The sequence below is a fragment of the Vulpes vulpes genome, chromosome 9, assembly GCF_048418805.1.
Source record: "Vulpes vulpes isolate BD-2025 chromosome 9, VulVul3, whole genome shotgun sequence".
Lineage (NCBI taxonomy): Eukaryota > Metazoa > Chordata > Mammalia > Carnivora > Canidae > Vulpes > Vulpes vulpes.
The window spans coordinates 91448834-91465975 of record NC_132788.1 but is presented as its reverse complement, the minus strand read 5'-3'; the positions used below and the strand labels follow the sequence as shown (position 1 = coordinate 91465975).

The window sequence follows — 17142 nt, the reverse complement described above, 5'->3', positions numbered from 1 at the left end:
GCTGTATTATTAGTGGGTGAGGACCTGTGCCAAATGTCTGCTCGGGCCATTACAAAGAAGATCTAAATCCAGTAGGTCCGTGCCCATGGAACTACTCTGTTTTGATTTGCAGTGCCCACCATCTCTAGCCTCACAGCCTAGTTAGATTTGTTTGTGTGTTAGTGCTAGTGCAAAACAGAACTCACTAAATAATGAGCCAGAGTAAAGAAAGTCAGCTCAGGATGAGTCCTGTTCATGTAGAGGCGAGGAGGCTCACGACTCTAACATAGAAGTGTTGGCACACTGAGGTCTCAAATATTCTCTGCCACAGACTTGGAAAACACATCTGTCTTCCCCCTTCCTTTTCTTTTGTGCTGTTCCTGCAGGAAAGTCACATTGAAAGAATGATGGTTCTAAGAGTAGACAAACACAGATCTGCCTTGATATAACAACTTTGTTAGCTGATTTTTAAAAAAGATTTTATTTATTTATTCATGAGAGACAAAGAGAGAGAGAGGCAGAGACATAGGCAGAAGGAGAAGCAGGCTGAGCCGAAGGCAGATTCTCAACCACTAAGCCACCCAGGTGTCCCTGTCCCTGTTAGCTGATTTAAAAGTAGTCAGTGGTATGTGTGATTCCATCTTGTTTTGTGTGTGTGTGTGTGTTTTTTTTTTAAAGATTTATTTTATTTATTTATGATAGTCACAGAGAGAGAGAGAGAGAGGCAGAGACACAGGCAGAGGGAGAAGCAGGCTCCATGCACCGGGAGCCTGACGTGGGATTCGATCCCGGGTCTCCAGGATCGCGCCCCGGGCCAAAGGCAGGCGCCAAACCGCTGCGCCACCCAGGGATCCCTGTGTGTGTGTTTTTTAAAAAAGATAATGCTTTCATCTATTAGATAGATGAATAGATTAGATAGATGAGGTGATTGGTAGACAGAAGCTGTGAGTTTTGGGAAAATCACCCTAATTCTCTGAACTTCAGTTTCTTCATCTACAAAATTGAAGGAAAAAAAAGGAATAAGGTAATATAAGAGACCAAAAAAAGAAATCCATATGAACTAGTGAGTCAAACAGAAAAAGATGGTAAATAAACAGGTGGACCAGTGGCTCAGGAAATGAAATATACCCAAATCATGGGCATACTACGTGCCATCTAAAAAGGAGTTTCCTAGGATTTGTTTTGTTTTGTTTTACTAATGACTCTTGGTTATAGGTAAGCTCCACTTTTACATCTGAACTACAATATATAATTCAATGTATAATATCTTCATTACCTATGGTAGTCACATAAAATTTGCCCAACAGTCCATGTACTTTAGTTTAAAGAAGTTGACCAAATTCATCTTTCTTAACTGGTGAGAGAAAGCAGCCCAAGAGCCCAGATGTTCTTTTTTTTTTTTAAGATTTTATTTATTTATTTATTCATGAGAGACACAGAGAGAGAGAGAGAGAGGCAGAGACACAGGCAGAGGGAGAAGCAGGCTCCATGCAGGGAGCGCAACGTGGACTTGATCCTGGGATTCCAGGACCACGCCCTGGGCCAAAGGTGGCGCTAAACTGCTGAGCCACCCGGGCTGCCCAAGCCCAGGTGTTCTTGCCAACATCTCTGCCTCCAGCTTGCCAGAGTTCCAGAAAGCCCTTTTATTCCTTCACAGGGATATAAAGAGCATTTTATATGCTCTTATATCATTTTATATGATATATGGTAAAATTTATAGTGAAGATCTAATTGTCATGACCCTTATGCATAAAATAAAATTAACTCAAATTTGTTATAGTCAATTTATTAGAAATACAAAGAGAGGATAAAAGCACAATAAAAGCAAGAGACTTTTAACATGCCTCTTGACACACAGAAAGACAAAAATGAAGGATGGAAATAAATACTTAAATCAAGTAATTAACTCTGACTTAAGAGAGAATCTGAATAAGGTTGATGTGACAGATAATAACAGCATCTTTGAATGCTCACCATGGGCTGTTGTTACCCTACTTTTACAGATAGGTAACAGGGCACAGAGTGGTGAGGCATGTGCCTGAGCAGCCTGGTTAAGAGGCTCTTAACCTCTTGTCCTCCTACCTCCAAATAGGGTGAGCATAATTTATCATCTAAATCAGGACGTTCTGATAGTCAAAAGGAATGCTGCTGTTGCCAGGACAGCAGGCATAAATGGAGTATCCCAGCTCGCCAGGCCATGTGGTCCTCCCACCTCTAGACAAATCTTTTATCCAATAAGTAGAATATATCTTTTCCAGTGTCCATGGAACATTTATAAAAAATTATTCATAGTTGAGGATCCCTGGGTGGCTCAGCAGTTTAGTGCCTGTCTTCAGCCCAGGACATGATCCTGGAGTCCCAGGATCGAGTCCCACATCAGGCTCCCTGCATGGAGCCTGCTTCTCTGCCTATGTCTCTGCCTATGTCTCTGCCTCTCTCTGTATCTCTCATGAAAAAAATAAATAAAATATTTTTTAAAATTATTCATAGAAAAAATTTCCATAAATTACATAAGGCACAAGCCACACTCTCTGATCACAGTGCAATTAGCATATAATGCATCATATTAGTCATCCAAAAGGGAAAAGATGTATACTCATCCTGATATCAAAAAAGATACTTGACAAAGGTCAATCTTCATTCTCAATTACTTAACAATTTCAGCTTAGTAAACTCAGAATAAAATGCTGTTTGCTGCAGTTTGAGGGGGTTAAAAGATATCAGTAGATAGGTTCTAAGAGCACAATGTTAATAAGCAGGTATAGATAAAAATGGGTATATAATATAGAATAGCATAGATGGAATTTTATAATGTGTATATGTACATATGTATTGTGTAAATATGTATAAATAGTATATATAAACATGTCACTTTGATTAGCAAGAAAACTTATTTGAAATCATGGTTTAGATCTATGAGCCACATGGACTTTTGTATTTGTTTCCTATGGCTACTATAACAAATTACTACACATGGTGATTTATAACATAGAAATTTATTCTCACAATCTGGAGGCCAGAAGTCTGAAATCAAGATGCCAGCAGGACCGCACTCCTTCTGGAGACTCTAGGGGCAAATCCGTTCTTTGCATCTTCTGGGGGCTGTCAGCATGCCCACTCTTCATCATTCTAATTTCTGCTTCTGTGGTCACATTGCCTCCTCCTCTCCTATCTGCATTTTCTTCTCTCCCATGTCCTAAATCTTCCTCTGCCACTCTCTAAGGACATTTGTCATTGAAATTGGACTCACCCAGATTATCCAGGATTATTTTCTGATCTCAAGGTCCTTAAGTTAATTACATCTGCAAGGACCCTTTTTTCCAAATAAGGTAACATTTGCAGGTTCCAGAGATTAGGATATGGATATATCTTTTTAGGGACTACCATTCAACCCACCACAACTTGTGATTAACATGAACCCTGAGTCAGAAAGACTATTAAAGTCGTCATCAACATGGAACCTGGTAGTGCAGAGGGGATTGTGTGTTCTCTGCAAACAGGTTGGTCCCAAAAGAGGGAAGAGGCAGAACTGAGATGTTTGTGCCCAGGTCCTTCTTCTAGAAGCTCTGGCCAAAGAGGTCACTCTTTCTCCCAGGAAAGTGACTAAATGGGGCAGAAATATTACTTATGGAAGCCCTTCTACCACCTGGAAAAAGAAGGAGTAAAAGTATTCCTGTTAAAGTGTGTATGTGTGTGCACGCACTATTTGTATTTTTTTAATACTCTGTACCAAAATAAACATATATAGGTTGTAAAACAGTTTAAATTTTTCATAAATAAAATGCAATTTCCTGGCCTATGAGAGCATATCAAGAATGTATAAAATTGGTTTGTGTCAGCGTGGTCCTGGAGATTCTGTTCAATTAGCCCATTTTTATAGAAATATGTGCTGTTTTTCTTCATCCTCTGGATACTTCTGTCTCTTTTTTGCATTTTAATAAGGAATAAGGACTACATGAAACAATGGTCAGCATCGGTAGTGTTTTAAATTTGTAGGTTGTTGCTTATTTTCTAGCTTACTAGGACTTTCAACCAAATAAAGGCCAAAATAACACCCAAAGAGAAAGAATTTTAATTGGAATATTTGCACTAAATTCAATTGTCAACCATAGTCACGACCAAATAGTTGTAGTTAGGTAGAGACAAAATGAGAATGCTGACTGATGTCAGAGACACGGTGCCCTGAAGCCTGGTGCAGAAGTAAGGTTTCAGAGTTATAGTCCTCAGCCTTTTTCTCTTTGCCCCCAACCCCAACACTGCCTACCAGTCTTGCTTTGGGGACCAGGTAGATCTGTGTTTAGACTCCAGCTCCACTTCACTCTTTTTAGTAAAATGAACATGATAATACCTATCTTACCGGATTATGAGATTAATTCACTTAAGGTGAAATAAAATATGGGAATATACCCCAACCATTGCCTATCTATATAGTAGGTCTCCTTCTAAAATGCAAATTTAAAAAAAAAAATAAAATGCAAACTTAAAGGTCTTACAATCCTTTAAAATTTCTTAAACAGGTTTTTGTGTTGCTTACCCTGGAGAAAGAGGAGAAGAAAGTTGGGTGAATAACCATCAGAAACACAGAAATTAAGAAGTTATAGACATTGTAGGGAAGAGGCAAATGCTAGCATGTGCTTTAGTACACGAGTGAATGAGAAGAGTACTCTGAATTCTGTTGAGAAGAACCTACACTCCTGCTCCGGTGCCTCTGAGCACTTGTGAATCCCATGTAGAAAAACCAAAAACCTCTCACCTCTCTGTCCTATTCCTTGAGTAAAATCCCTGGACATGTAGTAGTTGAAGTGCTGTGCTACTTATCTCCTCTGTGAGGAAACAGACTGCTACAGAGGCATACAGACCTCTTTTAGATCATAGTCTCTCATGTGTCTTATGATTGAGGACAAATTGGCAACATCAGTAATCATGCTCTAAGTATTAATTTGATTGGATATAACATAATCATGCTTCATTATAATCACAACTCATTTGATTATTTAATAAATGCTTACATTTATAATTTGTCCTTACAAAATATCCTAGTGATTGGTTAAAATATGCTGATGACACCACGTCCACTTATTTTCAGATGATTTGAGCAGCTCCTTGGCATTCAGGAAAAGGAGATATTTGAAAGATCAGTTAGAGGTGACTACACAGGTCCAGAAAAGAGATGATAATGGCTGAACCAAGGCCATGAAGAGGAGAGATGAATGAATTAATACACATTGTCACTGTGAACGTGGTTGACAAAGCACTGTCTCCACTATATTGCAAAAAAAAAATAATTAGTATTTTATAGGAGAAATGCTGAAATTACACCATCTATTGGAGGGAGGGAATTAATTTTCAAGACTCTTCTTTTGAAGTAAGAGGGGGAGTATGTTATTTATGACAAACTGTAGTCAGATTTCTGTTAAAGAAAGTAACTACTGATCTTGTAAACCTAGAAAGTGACAAAAAAAAAAAACTGACAGAAAGACACATCTTTGAATCCTCACCAGCTGGGCACTTCTCTGATGTACCGACTGTTTGGAAGAGATGAGACAGTGTGCATGTCAGACAGGAAGGCCTAGATGTGCTGTTGCCAGCACCTCTCACTTTTGATTTCCAACTGAGTTGCTAAATCACAAGTGCTCATCTTAAAGAACACTCTCCCCCTTCCTTTGTTTGGAAGGAATTCTGTAAGTAGAAATTATCCTTTCAGCTCTGGACTATGAGAACTTCATCTTTGATAATTTTTGCAGCATCTCTGAGTAAATGAGACTTATTTTTACTGACTAAAAACTCTAAAGAGCCACTGATTGAGTAACAAAATTAACAAAAGTCAACAAAATGAATAATTTCCTTTATCTCTGAATGGCTTCTATATTATAAACCCTTTTATGTAGTTAATCTTCACACTCTTGGATGGCACATGATATGACTTTTTTTTATGTTAAGTCTATACTATTTTTTCAGTTCCTTACTCTTTGATTTCTTTTTTATTATTATCTGAATATGGTTGATACACAACATTACATTAGTTTCAGGTGTGCAACATAGCAGTTCATCTTCTCTATACCTTATGCTATGCTCACCACAAAAACAGAAATACTTATGATCCAGTAATTCCACTACTGGGTATTTACCTAAGGAAAACAAAAACACTAATCAAAAAAATATATATACACCCCTATGTTTATTGCAGCATTATTTATAATAGCCAAGATATGGAAGCAACCCAAGTGTCTATTGATATACAAATAGATAAAGAAGATATGGTATACACACACATACACACAGACACACACACACACAGGAATATTGTGGAATCTTTAAAAAAAAGATTCAAAGGGGCACATGCATCCCAACATTTATGGCAGCAATGTCCACAATAGTCAAAATATGGAAAGAGCCCAGATGTCCATCAACAGATGAATGGATAGAGAAGATGTATTTAACACACCACACCCACACACATACGCACACACACACATACACACACACTGGAATATTACTCAGCCATCAAAAAGAATGAAATCATGTCATTAGCTGGGATGCAGATGGAACTAGAAGGTATTATGCAAAGTGAAATAAGGTATAGAAAGACAAATAGCATATGATCTCACTCATGTGGAATTTAAGAAACCAAATGAATGTAGGGGAAGGGAAGAAAAACTAAAATAAGATAAAAACAAAGAGAGACAAACCATAAGAGACTCTTAGCTATAAGAAACAAACTGAGGGTTGCTGGAGGGCGATGTGCATGGGGAGATGGGGTAACTGGGTGACAGGCATTAAGGAGAGCACTTGATATAATGAGCATTGGGTGTTCTATGTAACTGATAAATCACTAAATTCTATTCCTGAAAGTAATAATACATATATGTTGACTAAATTGAATTTAAATTAAAAAAAATTAAAGATGAGATCTTGCCATTTTTGACAACACGGATGGACCTAGAGGGCATTTTACTAAATGAAATAAGTCAGACTGAGAAAATCAAAAATCATAATCATTTCTCATGATAAGACTCTTACTGAGTTTCCTGTTTGAAGTGGCTGTACTGGACTGCACCCTTCTGAGTAACCATGAAAAGATCCTGTGAGCTTTTCTTTGTCCTGGTCTTCCATTTTAGGATCAGAAGGTATGGATCAGTACCTTCCTATGCAACAGGGAGAGGGGTGGAGCCAAGGCTATGGGACTCTTGGTGTCACATGGAATTTTCAACAGATAACCCTAGTCTCATTTCAGTTGTTTCATTGTGGTGTCTGCATTAGGATGAGGAATTCCTAGTCTCTGTTTCTAAACTATAACAAGTACTTGTGTGGTTGCAGGAAGACTCTGAAATGTCAGAAATTAACAGAGGTGCAGTGCTGTTCCTCTGTTCTCTCTTTTGTCCCAATCCTGAAGCCCCTAGAAAAGGACTTTATATGTTCAGACATTCAGCCTTTTCTGCTAAGCCCTCCTTCTCCTTGACTACAGAGGATTTCACAGTGGATCAAACTCACTGCTCTCCTAAACTTTTCTTCCTCTCTTGGTTTGGCTAAAACAGCCCCAAGCAAATATCTACACTGCCCGGAGCTTATTAGCAGGATTTTCCTCTGGGGCCAGTATAATGACTACTGAATGATTGTACAAAACCAATGCTCAAGGCACGGCAGTGTCTGAACAGTAGTATTTTTTTTTTCTTAGAAATTCCAAGGATCTTTTATTTTATTTTTTTCCCAAGGATCTTTAAAAATATAGATTGCTTGGATTCAACCCTAGGTACACTTGATCAAATTGTCCAGTAAGGGGCCTAGAATCCTATAGACAATGGTGCAGTTTATAGAAGGGGTACATTCTTGACAATATTCCATTTCTAAATCACAATTTAGAAATCTTGATTAGTTTTCCCATAGTATACTGCCTTTCTGTTTGCCAGCTAATGTTAACATTGCCACCTGGCATTTCTAGTTCCCTTGGGCTCCCAGAGTTGATATTGTGATTCTTGTTTAACTTTTAAAATCTTGAGGGATCCACATTATTTGAATTTTTTGCATAAATGAAACATGACTCATCCTTATATTTTGTAGTTGTGAGTTTGCATTAAAATGTGACTGCACTGTATTTTTTAAAACTTCCAAATGATTCTCATGTACACTTAAGTTTGGACTCAAAAAATCATGCTGCCTATGTCTCTCTGTTTTCTTTCTTTAAAATTTTTTTAAATTGTAGTAAAATCTACATAACATAAAATTTCCTAGCACTATTTGTTGAAAAGACAGTCTTTTTCCCATTGAATAATCTTAGCATCCTTGCCAAAAATTGTTTGACCATATATGTCCATTTATTTCTGGGTTCTCTATTCTATTCCATTGATTTATAAAACTGTCTTTATGCCAGTATCATACTTCATGTCAGTTTTGATTACCATAGCTTTACAATAGGTTTTGAAATCAAGAAATGTGAAACCTCTAATTTTGTTTTTATTTTTCATCATTATTGAATCATCATTATATTTCATCATTATTTCAATCATTATTTTGGCTATTTGGAATTCCTTGACATTCTATATGAATTTTTTTTTTAAAGGAACTAGTATTTTCCCTCTCAGGAACTTGCCTCTGGAACCGTGTGTGTGTGTGTGTATGTGTGTGTGTGAGTGTGTGTGTGTGTGTGTGTGTGTGTGTGTGTGTGTATAAGGGACTGGAAGAGAAAAATTTGTCATGTGGGAGACTGCTGCTTCAGAGAATAGGATATTTTGCCACTTAAAATATTTGTTGAGATTCATTTTAGAATTTCAGCACTTCCCCCAAGTGTGATTCTTCTATGGGCCTAAATGGAAAACAGGCCTTTAGTAAAACATAGGAAAGTGAGTTTGAAATTTCCCTTCAAAGTTAGCATTTCAGTTGGAACATCAGACCAGATGTTGAAAAAGCCGTAAGAGCCATAATGCCTGTCCTTCTGTTGCAGGTGCAACAATGAGAGTGAGTGGTCCCAGATCCATGAGAATATCATCCGCAAGTCCAGCGCCAAGTATTCTGCCCCCAGCGCCAGCCATGGTAACATACTTCTCTGGCTAGAAAACTTTGCTTTGCATTTGCTGTTGCTAATCATACAGACCTCAGTGAATTTGTGCTTGATCAGTTGCCATATGTAAAGTTCAATTCCCTACAGACATTTATTCTCCTCCACAATCACTTTCTACTATTTCTTTTGTGATAATTTGAGACCTCTCCTAATTACTTCCAACCAAAATACTTCTGTTCTTTCTATAATGGATTCCATGTGCTTTGATAGGTAACTTGAGTTCCAATTTAAATCCAGAGGGAACAAAAGTGTTGCAGGGTTTGTCACATTGTGAAGTCTGTGTTTTCCTGAGCAAATAATACACACCCCAGCCAAAAATAAAAGACAGATATTAATAATCACCTTTTCTATTCCTGTTCAGTGTTAGCATCACCAAGAAAGCCTGACACTAATGAGAATCAGTGATTAGTGTGCCAATATCATTCAGAACTGGAATAAACAATCTTTATTTTATAACAGCTTTTATCTTAGCTCAACTTCTTTTCCTTTTCCCTCCATTTCTTTTAAAACTGCTTGATTCCTATCTAAATCTTGGTGCAATTCCACACATTAGAAAGATTGTACTATCTAAATTAAACATTAATTGCTTGATTAAATTAGAAGCACTATTTAAAAGCCTCTGAGCTTTTATGCACACTTGAAGATAGCTATCAAATGTATGCAGAACCATGTTTCTTCTAATAGTTTTAATCTCTCAGTTATCTCATAATCTTTTACATAATTTTCTTTGTTTTTTAACTTCCATAGCCTTGTTGTAAACAGGAAGTGGGCCTTTTTGTTTGCACAGAAAGCGCAAAGCCACTGCAAGGCATGGCAGTCTCCAAAGTTAAGAACTAAGTTTTCACTACCAAGTATTAACCTAAAGGGTAAAAATGGTGCTTCAAAGGGACACATGCACCCTTGTTCATAGCAGCATTATCAACAATAGCCAAATTATGCAAAGAGCCCAAATGTCCATTGATGAATGGATGAAGAAAATGTGGTCCATATATACAATGGAATATTACACGGTGATCAAAAAAATGAAATCTTGCCATTTGCAACCACATGGATGGATCTAGAGTGTATTATTCTAAGCAGAATAAATCAGAGAAAGACAAGTCATATGATTTCACTCATATATGGAATTTAAGAAACAAAATAGATGAACATAGAGGGCGGGAAGGAAGATAAAATAAGATAAAAACAGAGAGGGAGGCAAACCATAAGAGACCCTTAAATATAGAGAACAAACTGAGGGTTGCTGTGGAGGGGTCGTGGGTGGGGTGGTAGGCTAACTGGGTGATGGGCATTAAGGAAGGCACTTGATAGGATGAGCACTGGGTGTGATATGTGGTTGATGAATCACTGGATTCTGCTCTTGAAATCAGTGCTGTATGTTAACTAATTTGAAATTTTTAAAAAAAAGAACTTAATTTTTTCTTTATCAGGGTCAGCAGATATTTAACTATGAGGGTCCTCAGAGCAGCTCGACACCAGAGGCTGCGAAGTTTGAGACCTTTGCTGGGAGTACTTGGTTTCTCTAAAACTCTAGCACGGAAAGCCTCAGGGTCTCTCTCACTATTTTTAAGGGACTGTTTTTTCCTATATATGTGCCTGAATGCCAAGGAGCTCCATGCAGTGTGCACAGGAGAGGGGAGCCCATATTTCTAAAACAAAGCTAAAGCAAGAAGCAAATAAAATCTTGTTTTTAAAATATAAGAAAGTTACTGGTACTTTGGAAGACTACCGTTCACTTATATTTATGGTGTTCTTTGCTTTATTTACTTACTTGATTTGTAAAGAGCTGCCCTTGGCTACAAGTTCTTGTATGATTAAAATATGGAGAACATTTTAAAACAAAGATGGTAGTAATATTACGTTTTTTTAAACAACTGAAAAATTAGTTTCCACCATCACCTCCCCAGGTCAAGATGTTGAATTGTGTCTCACTCCCCAGAGTGAGCAGGGGATGGTACGATCTTCAGTGTCTGTGGTTTTTGTCCAGAACTCACAAACACTGGCCATTTTTCACAGTGTTACAAAGGCTTCCCAGACATCAGAGAGCCTCAGTGAGGATAGCCCAGTTAGAGAAGGTCTCCATGCACTTATAGAATAACCAGGAAGAGAAATAGGCTGCTCCTCTTTGAAGTATATATCTGACATCTTCTAGGCAAGGTTTGACTTAGAAGCTGGTTGAGATCTTGGAAATTACTTGTTTCAACTCCCTCATTAAATAAAAGAGGGAACTGAAGTTCCATGAAATGACTTCGTGGCTGACTCAGGGAACCCAGGTTTCCAAACTCCAGGTCACTGGCTTTCCACTCTGTTGCCAAGCTTCTGAGCATGGGGTTTCCAGTGCAGGAAGACTCTGGAGTCTTCATGTCAGAAAATTTTATAGATTACTCAAGTAATAGTTCAGGTCTTTATTAGTCTCCTAATTAAAGATATATCATCATTGAAATTTTATTTTGCTATAAACTGTCACTCATCTTTGTTAAACATCAAGGACAGGTCATTGCCTTGACAATTCTGTTTCAGAAATCAGTAGTGCTTTCTGTTCCAGTCAAATCATACAAAAATGCAGAAGGAATTGCTATATTAGTTTTAAATGCTGAGACTAAAAGTATATCATTCAGCACTAACTCCCTTAGGTTGGCCTCTTAGACACGTAGCCACAGACCTAATTTTTAGTAATTCTAGTAGCGCGAAGGTCTTAAACAAGTGAAGTGAAGTGAAGACAAATAAAACAGTTGACACATTAGATTTTCTGTGTATTTAAATGAGTGTTATACAGTTTTATTTACATGTCTTGGGGTGGGGTTAATTTATATTATTAATCCTCATCTAGCTCTTCCACAGGGATGGGGTTGGGGAGAGTACAGGGACCAGGTTGCTGACTCTCCAATATTCCACACAAATGTCAGTTCGTGCAATTACTTTCTTATGGGACAATCTTTAACGTAAGATGAAATGGTCCTATTTCTACTAAAGTGGAAGCTTTGCAGTACTCTATGATCCATAGACCTTGGTGTGTGCAGGGGATTTGTGCTGGTCTTATGGGAGAGGGACCCACTGCTGCTCTGGTTCTTAGTCATACTTGCTCTAGTGAAAAAGGCACCTGCAGAGTGCAGGGAGGCACACAAAAACAAATTCAAAATGGATGAAAGGCCTAAATATAAGACAGGAAACCACCAAAATCCTAGAGGAGAATACAGACAGCAACATCTTTGACCTCGGCCTCAGCAACTTCTTACTAGACATGTCTCTGGAGGCAAGGGAGACAAAAGCAAAAGTGAACTATAAGGACTTGATCAACATGAAAAGCTTCTGCACAGTGAAGGAAACAGTCAACAAAATAAAAGGCAACCTACAGAACGGGAGAAGATATCTGCAAACAACATATCTGATAAAGGGTTAGTATCCAGAATCTATATGGAATTCATCATAATCAACACCCCAAAAATAAGTAAACCAGTTAAGAAATGAGCAGAATATGGGCAGCCCAGGTGGCTCAGTGGTTTAGCGCCACCTTCAGTCCAGGGTGTGATCCTGGAGACCCTGGATCAAGTCCCACATCAGGCTCCCTGCATGGAGCCTGCTTCTCCCTCTGCCTCTCTCTCTCTCTCTCTCTCTCTCTCTCTCTGTCTCTCATGAATAAATAAATAAAATCTTTAAAAAGAAAAAAGAAATGAGCAGAATACATGAATAGACATTTTTCCAAAGAAGACATCCAGATGGCCAACAGATATGTGAAAAGATACTCAACAACACTCATCGTCAGGGAAATACAAATCAAAACTACAATGAGATACCACCTCACACCTGTCAGGATGGCTAAAATTAACAGCACAGGAAACAACAGATGTTGGCAAGGATGTGGAGAAAGGGGAACCCTCTTGCACTCTTGGTGGGAATGCAAACCGCTGTAGCCACTCTGGAAAACAATATGGAGGTTCCTCAAAAAGCTAAAAATTGAACTACCTATCCCATGACCCAGCAATTTGCACTACTAGATATTTACCCAAAGAATACAAAAATACTGATTTGAAGGGATACATGCACCCTGATGTATAATGTTTATAGTTTTATAGTAGCATTATCAACAATAGTCAAATTATGGAAAGAGCCCATATCTCCATCAACTGATGAATGGATAAGATGTTGTACAGACACACACACACACACACACACACACATACACACTGGAAATCTTGCTATTTGCGATGATGTGGTTGGAGCTAGAGCGTATTATACTAAGCAAAATAAGTCAGAGAAAGACAACATGATTTCATTCATATATAGAATTTAAGAAACAAAATATATGAACAAGGGGGGAAAAGAGGGAAGTAAACCACAAGAGACTATTTTTTCTTTAAGTAGGTTCCATGCATAGCACGGAGCTCAACAGGGGCTTAAACCCTGAGATCAAGACCTGAGCTGAGATCAAGAGTTGGATGCTTAACCAACTAAGCCATGCAGGCACCCCCTGGAGACTCTTAACTATAGGGAACAAACTGAGGGTTGCTGGAGGGGAGGTGGGCGGGAGTGGGCTATATGGGTGATGGATATTAAGGAGGACATGTATGTTGTGTTGAGCAGTGGATGTTACATGTAAGTGATGAATCACTAAATTCTACCCCTGAAACCAGTATTATATTCTATATGTTAACTAGAATTCAAATAAAAATTGAAACAATAAAAAAGATCCTTTAGCTTTCTAGAATGTTTCTTTAGAATAACATATACTTTCTGCATCAAAATTTTTCTCAAGTGCTGAACTTTGCATATTTTCCTCCAGAAAAAAAAAATGTGACTCTTTACTGTTTTCTAGTACCAGAATACAGGGTGGAAATGTATTCTGAATAAGAAAATGCTTTTGTTTTTGCAGGTCTTATTATTTCTCTACAGCTTCTTCGTGGAGACATGGAACAGATTAGGAGAGAAAACCCCATGATATTTAATAGGGGATTGGCAATAACAAGAAAATTGGGATTTCCTGATGTCATCATGCCAGGTAGGCAGTACTTCTTGGGGCTAGGTTGGAAGAGGGGTTAGAAGGATGAGGTCTGGTGTTCTCATGAGCAGATGGTGAACTATGCTGTGGAGAAGCCCTGCAGCCATTAAAAGCTGCTGAATTCCAAGTCAAGTTGCTGACTACAATCTGTAGTCAAGAGTTTCTCTGTTGGCATCTGTTCTTTTCCAAAAGCCCCCACATCATATTCACCTATGCAACATGACAATCCAGCAGATGGGCTTTGTTGTCTCCTGTAGAGACTGGATGCTAGGAACCAACATGGTTGGTTCGTGGGGATGTCTTATATGCTCTTCTCTTCCATTACATTTCTTAGAAAAGAATTGGCTCACAAGACCTTCCTCCTTAATAGGAAGAATACTCCAAAATATGTGCCTGTAGTATTGATGAATCCAATTCATGTAGAAAAAGCAGATACATTTTAATGTATCAGAAAAGAAATCAGGCAAATGGTATGTTAGGCATTAGGAATAGTACTACCTAGCCAGTTTCTCAGGAATTGGCTCACTCTTCTCATTTAATGCCCAGTGGAGAGCCAGAGCAGAAAGTGGGAATGCATCAACTGTCAAGTGTGGTTCTTGAAAGTCAGTCCCAGGTTCATGTTTCCTAGTCAGGTCGATGCAGGCAAAGCTAGAGAAGGGGATTGAAACAGACCATCAGAGCCAAGGGGGCTCTAGAGAGTGAGGGAAGGATAGAGGCGTGGCTCAGATGGAGGGCAGGTAGTCTGATAAGTAACAAAGAGAAGGAAATCAGAACAGGCTAATAACTGCTTTTCTAAAGGATTACAGGAGTTATGGACCTACCTTTTCCATTGAATTTTAATGATCTGATAAAAACTTGTTTGCTTCTGTTTGAAAGAGCCAGGGCAGGCCAGACTGAACTGATTGTCACCACTCTACTATATATCACCTATTTGGAGCTCTTCGTGGTATTCTAAATCCCCTTGTTGGAAATATTTGTCAGCACATACCCAAAGAGGAGTAGGACCTGAGCACAGGGAAGGGCCCCATAATGGATTCCAACTGCCTTCCAACTTCCCACAGTGTGCCTGGACTTGTTTTCTATTGCCTGCATCCCCTCCCCATAGACACTATGAATGCAGAGGAAGCTGCTATGAACAGCCCTCATCTCCTGCTCGTGCACACAGAAAAATCTTTTGAATGGGAAACCTAGGCCACTCAATCAATTCCATGTTTATCTTTAAATGCTACAGAGACTTCATACTTATGAAAGGCTCCCATCAATATCCTTCATAGGGCACTCCTTCCATCCTGTCCTGACACCATTTCTCACCCCTGGTTATCAGGACAAGAAGAGCCCAGGCATAGTCCTGGCTTCTTAGCAAAATGTCTGGAAGAAAAAATAGATGGTTACCAAAATTGATCTGGTGATTTTTTTTAAAACTTAGCTATCCAGGCTCATGAGGTGGTAAAATATATTCTAAGAGATATACTTAAAGTTCTTCCTATCTTTTAAGAGCTTTTTTCCTAAGATTATACATTTATTTCCTTTTAGTCTTTACAGAGAATTAAAACCAAGTGAATAGAGACTAAAAAGGAACAAAATTCAGTCAAAAAAATTTTTTTAACAAAGTTTAATTTCAAGAGTTATGTTGTCTAACTCTCATCTGTGGAAAGAAATCTTTTTGTGGAGCAAAACACATCTCTCTGCATCAATGATAAATAGGTGTATAAAGGACCTCTAGGTATGCTAGGCCTGTCCGGGAATCAGCTGTATTAGGCACTGGTGAGGCAAGCTAAAGCTAAGGTAGTTACGTTCTCTCCCATAGTCAGCTAAGGGACCATCATATGATTTCCCCTCCCAGGGCTGAGACACTGGGCGACCCTGAAAGGTCCAGGCCAGGCCTGTGAGTATGCTGCTTCCCGGGTTGTCTTGCCTTTGAGTACTAAGTGCTAGAGCTGAAAGTTAAGGATTGCCTCACAGGCAGGAAGCAGTCCTTTGTGCATAATCTGTCTCCTCCTCTACCCTTCCACCCCGTGAGGAAAGAGCTTTTTTGCAGATGGCCACTCCCAGAGTTGTGAGCTAACAACTGACTGACCTCTTAATGCACTCCATGATATCATCAGAGTGAGTTTGCCATTCTCAGACATAGTGATAGGGCTGGCCTGCAGGTTCTGCTGGAACAGCAGGAAGTGTACAGGAATGTTTTACATCACAGTCCACTCTCTTAGGAAACCATATGCTCTGAAGTCCCTTGGTGAGACTTCCTGCAACTGATCCACCCTTCCCCTGTGGGAATGTTGTACTGGCTACAGCAGTCCCCCAGCCCATATAGTGCTGGTAAGACCAAGTTACAAGAAGTTGCAATTTTTTGATACATGGACATTTATATGGGAAATGAACAAGGCAATGAATTATGTCAGTAACTGTGAGCATTTCAACACTTAAGTCTGAGAACTTAGTAAATGGAAAAATTAGAATGACTCATAAACTGTGATTCTTGTTTTAAAACTATCCAAGATTTGATAGAAATTTCCAGGCGCTTATTTGGGGAGGTCTTTTTTTTTTTTTTTTTTTTTGCCAGGATGGCCTAGATGGGACGTTGTCAAAGCATACTGACAGAGCTTAGATCTCTGAGTTATAGAGTTCAACCAGGCTCTAGCCACCCCAGTATCCAACATATCATTTTGAAAAAGGTCTCTTTGATGGTCTCCCTTTGCTTTCCATGGGTGTGTAACACACCACGTGACCACTGTGAACCACAGATGTGCTACTCTGTGCCACAGCTGAGGTCCAACTCTGCTCATGACTCATGGTGGTGAACAAGAGGCAGAATTGCTGTTGCTAGTGCTCTAGGAGGTCTCAGAGAAGACATACCAACCAGATGATATTCTAGATTATAGAAGAACAAATAGATATGAGAATTTAAGCCTAATTTTGAAACCAAGCCCTCACAGCCTTTTATAGGTTGGTTACCATATTCATGTGGGTACTTCTTCCTTCTCTCCAAACTCATTTAATAACTCCCTTCCTAAATTTATTTTCAAGAAGATGGGCAGGAATGACTAAAGCAGGACAAGTGTTCCAGGTGAACCAGTTGGAGTTAACATTGTTCTCAGTGAAGTAGCCAAAA

General features: G+C 38.8%; 1 protein-coding gene across 35 annotated transcripts in view; it reads left to right on the top strand.

Annotated features, from left to right (window-relative positions):
- The window catches only part of DOCK3 (dedicator of cytokinesis 3), a 523288-nt gene that overhangs the window by 406802 nt on the left and 99344 nt on the right, over positions 1–17142 (top strand). For all 35 annotated transcript variants that reach the window (XM_072720925.1, XM_072720928.1, XM_072720921.1 and 32 more), the window contains 2 exons: positions 8918–9006; positions 13905–14030. In XM_072720925.1, coding sequence (XP_072577026.1) covers positions 8918–9006; positions 13905–14030 — 215 coding nt within the window. The remainder of the gene's footprint in view (positions 1–8917; positions 9007–13904; positions 14031–17142) is intronic.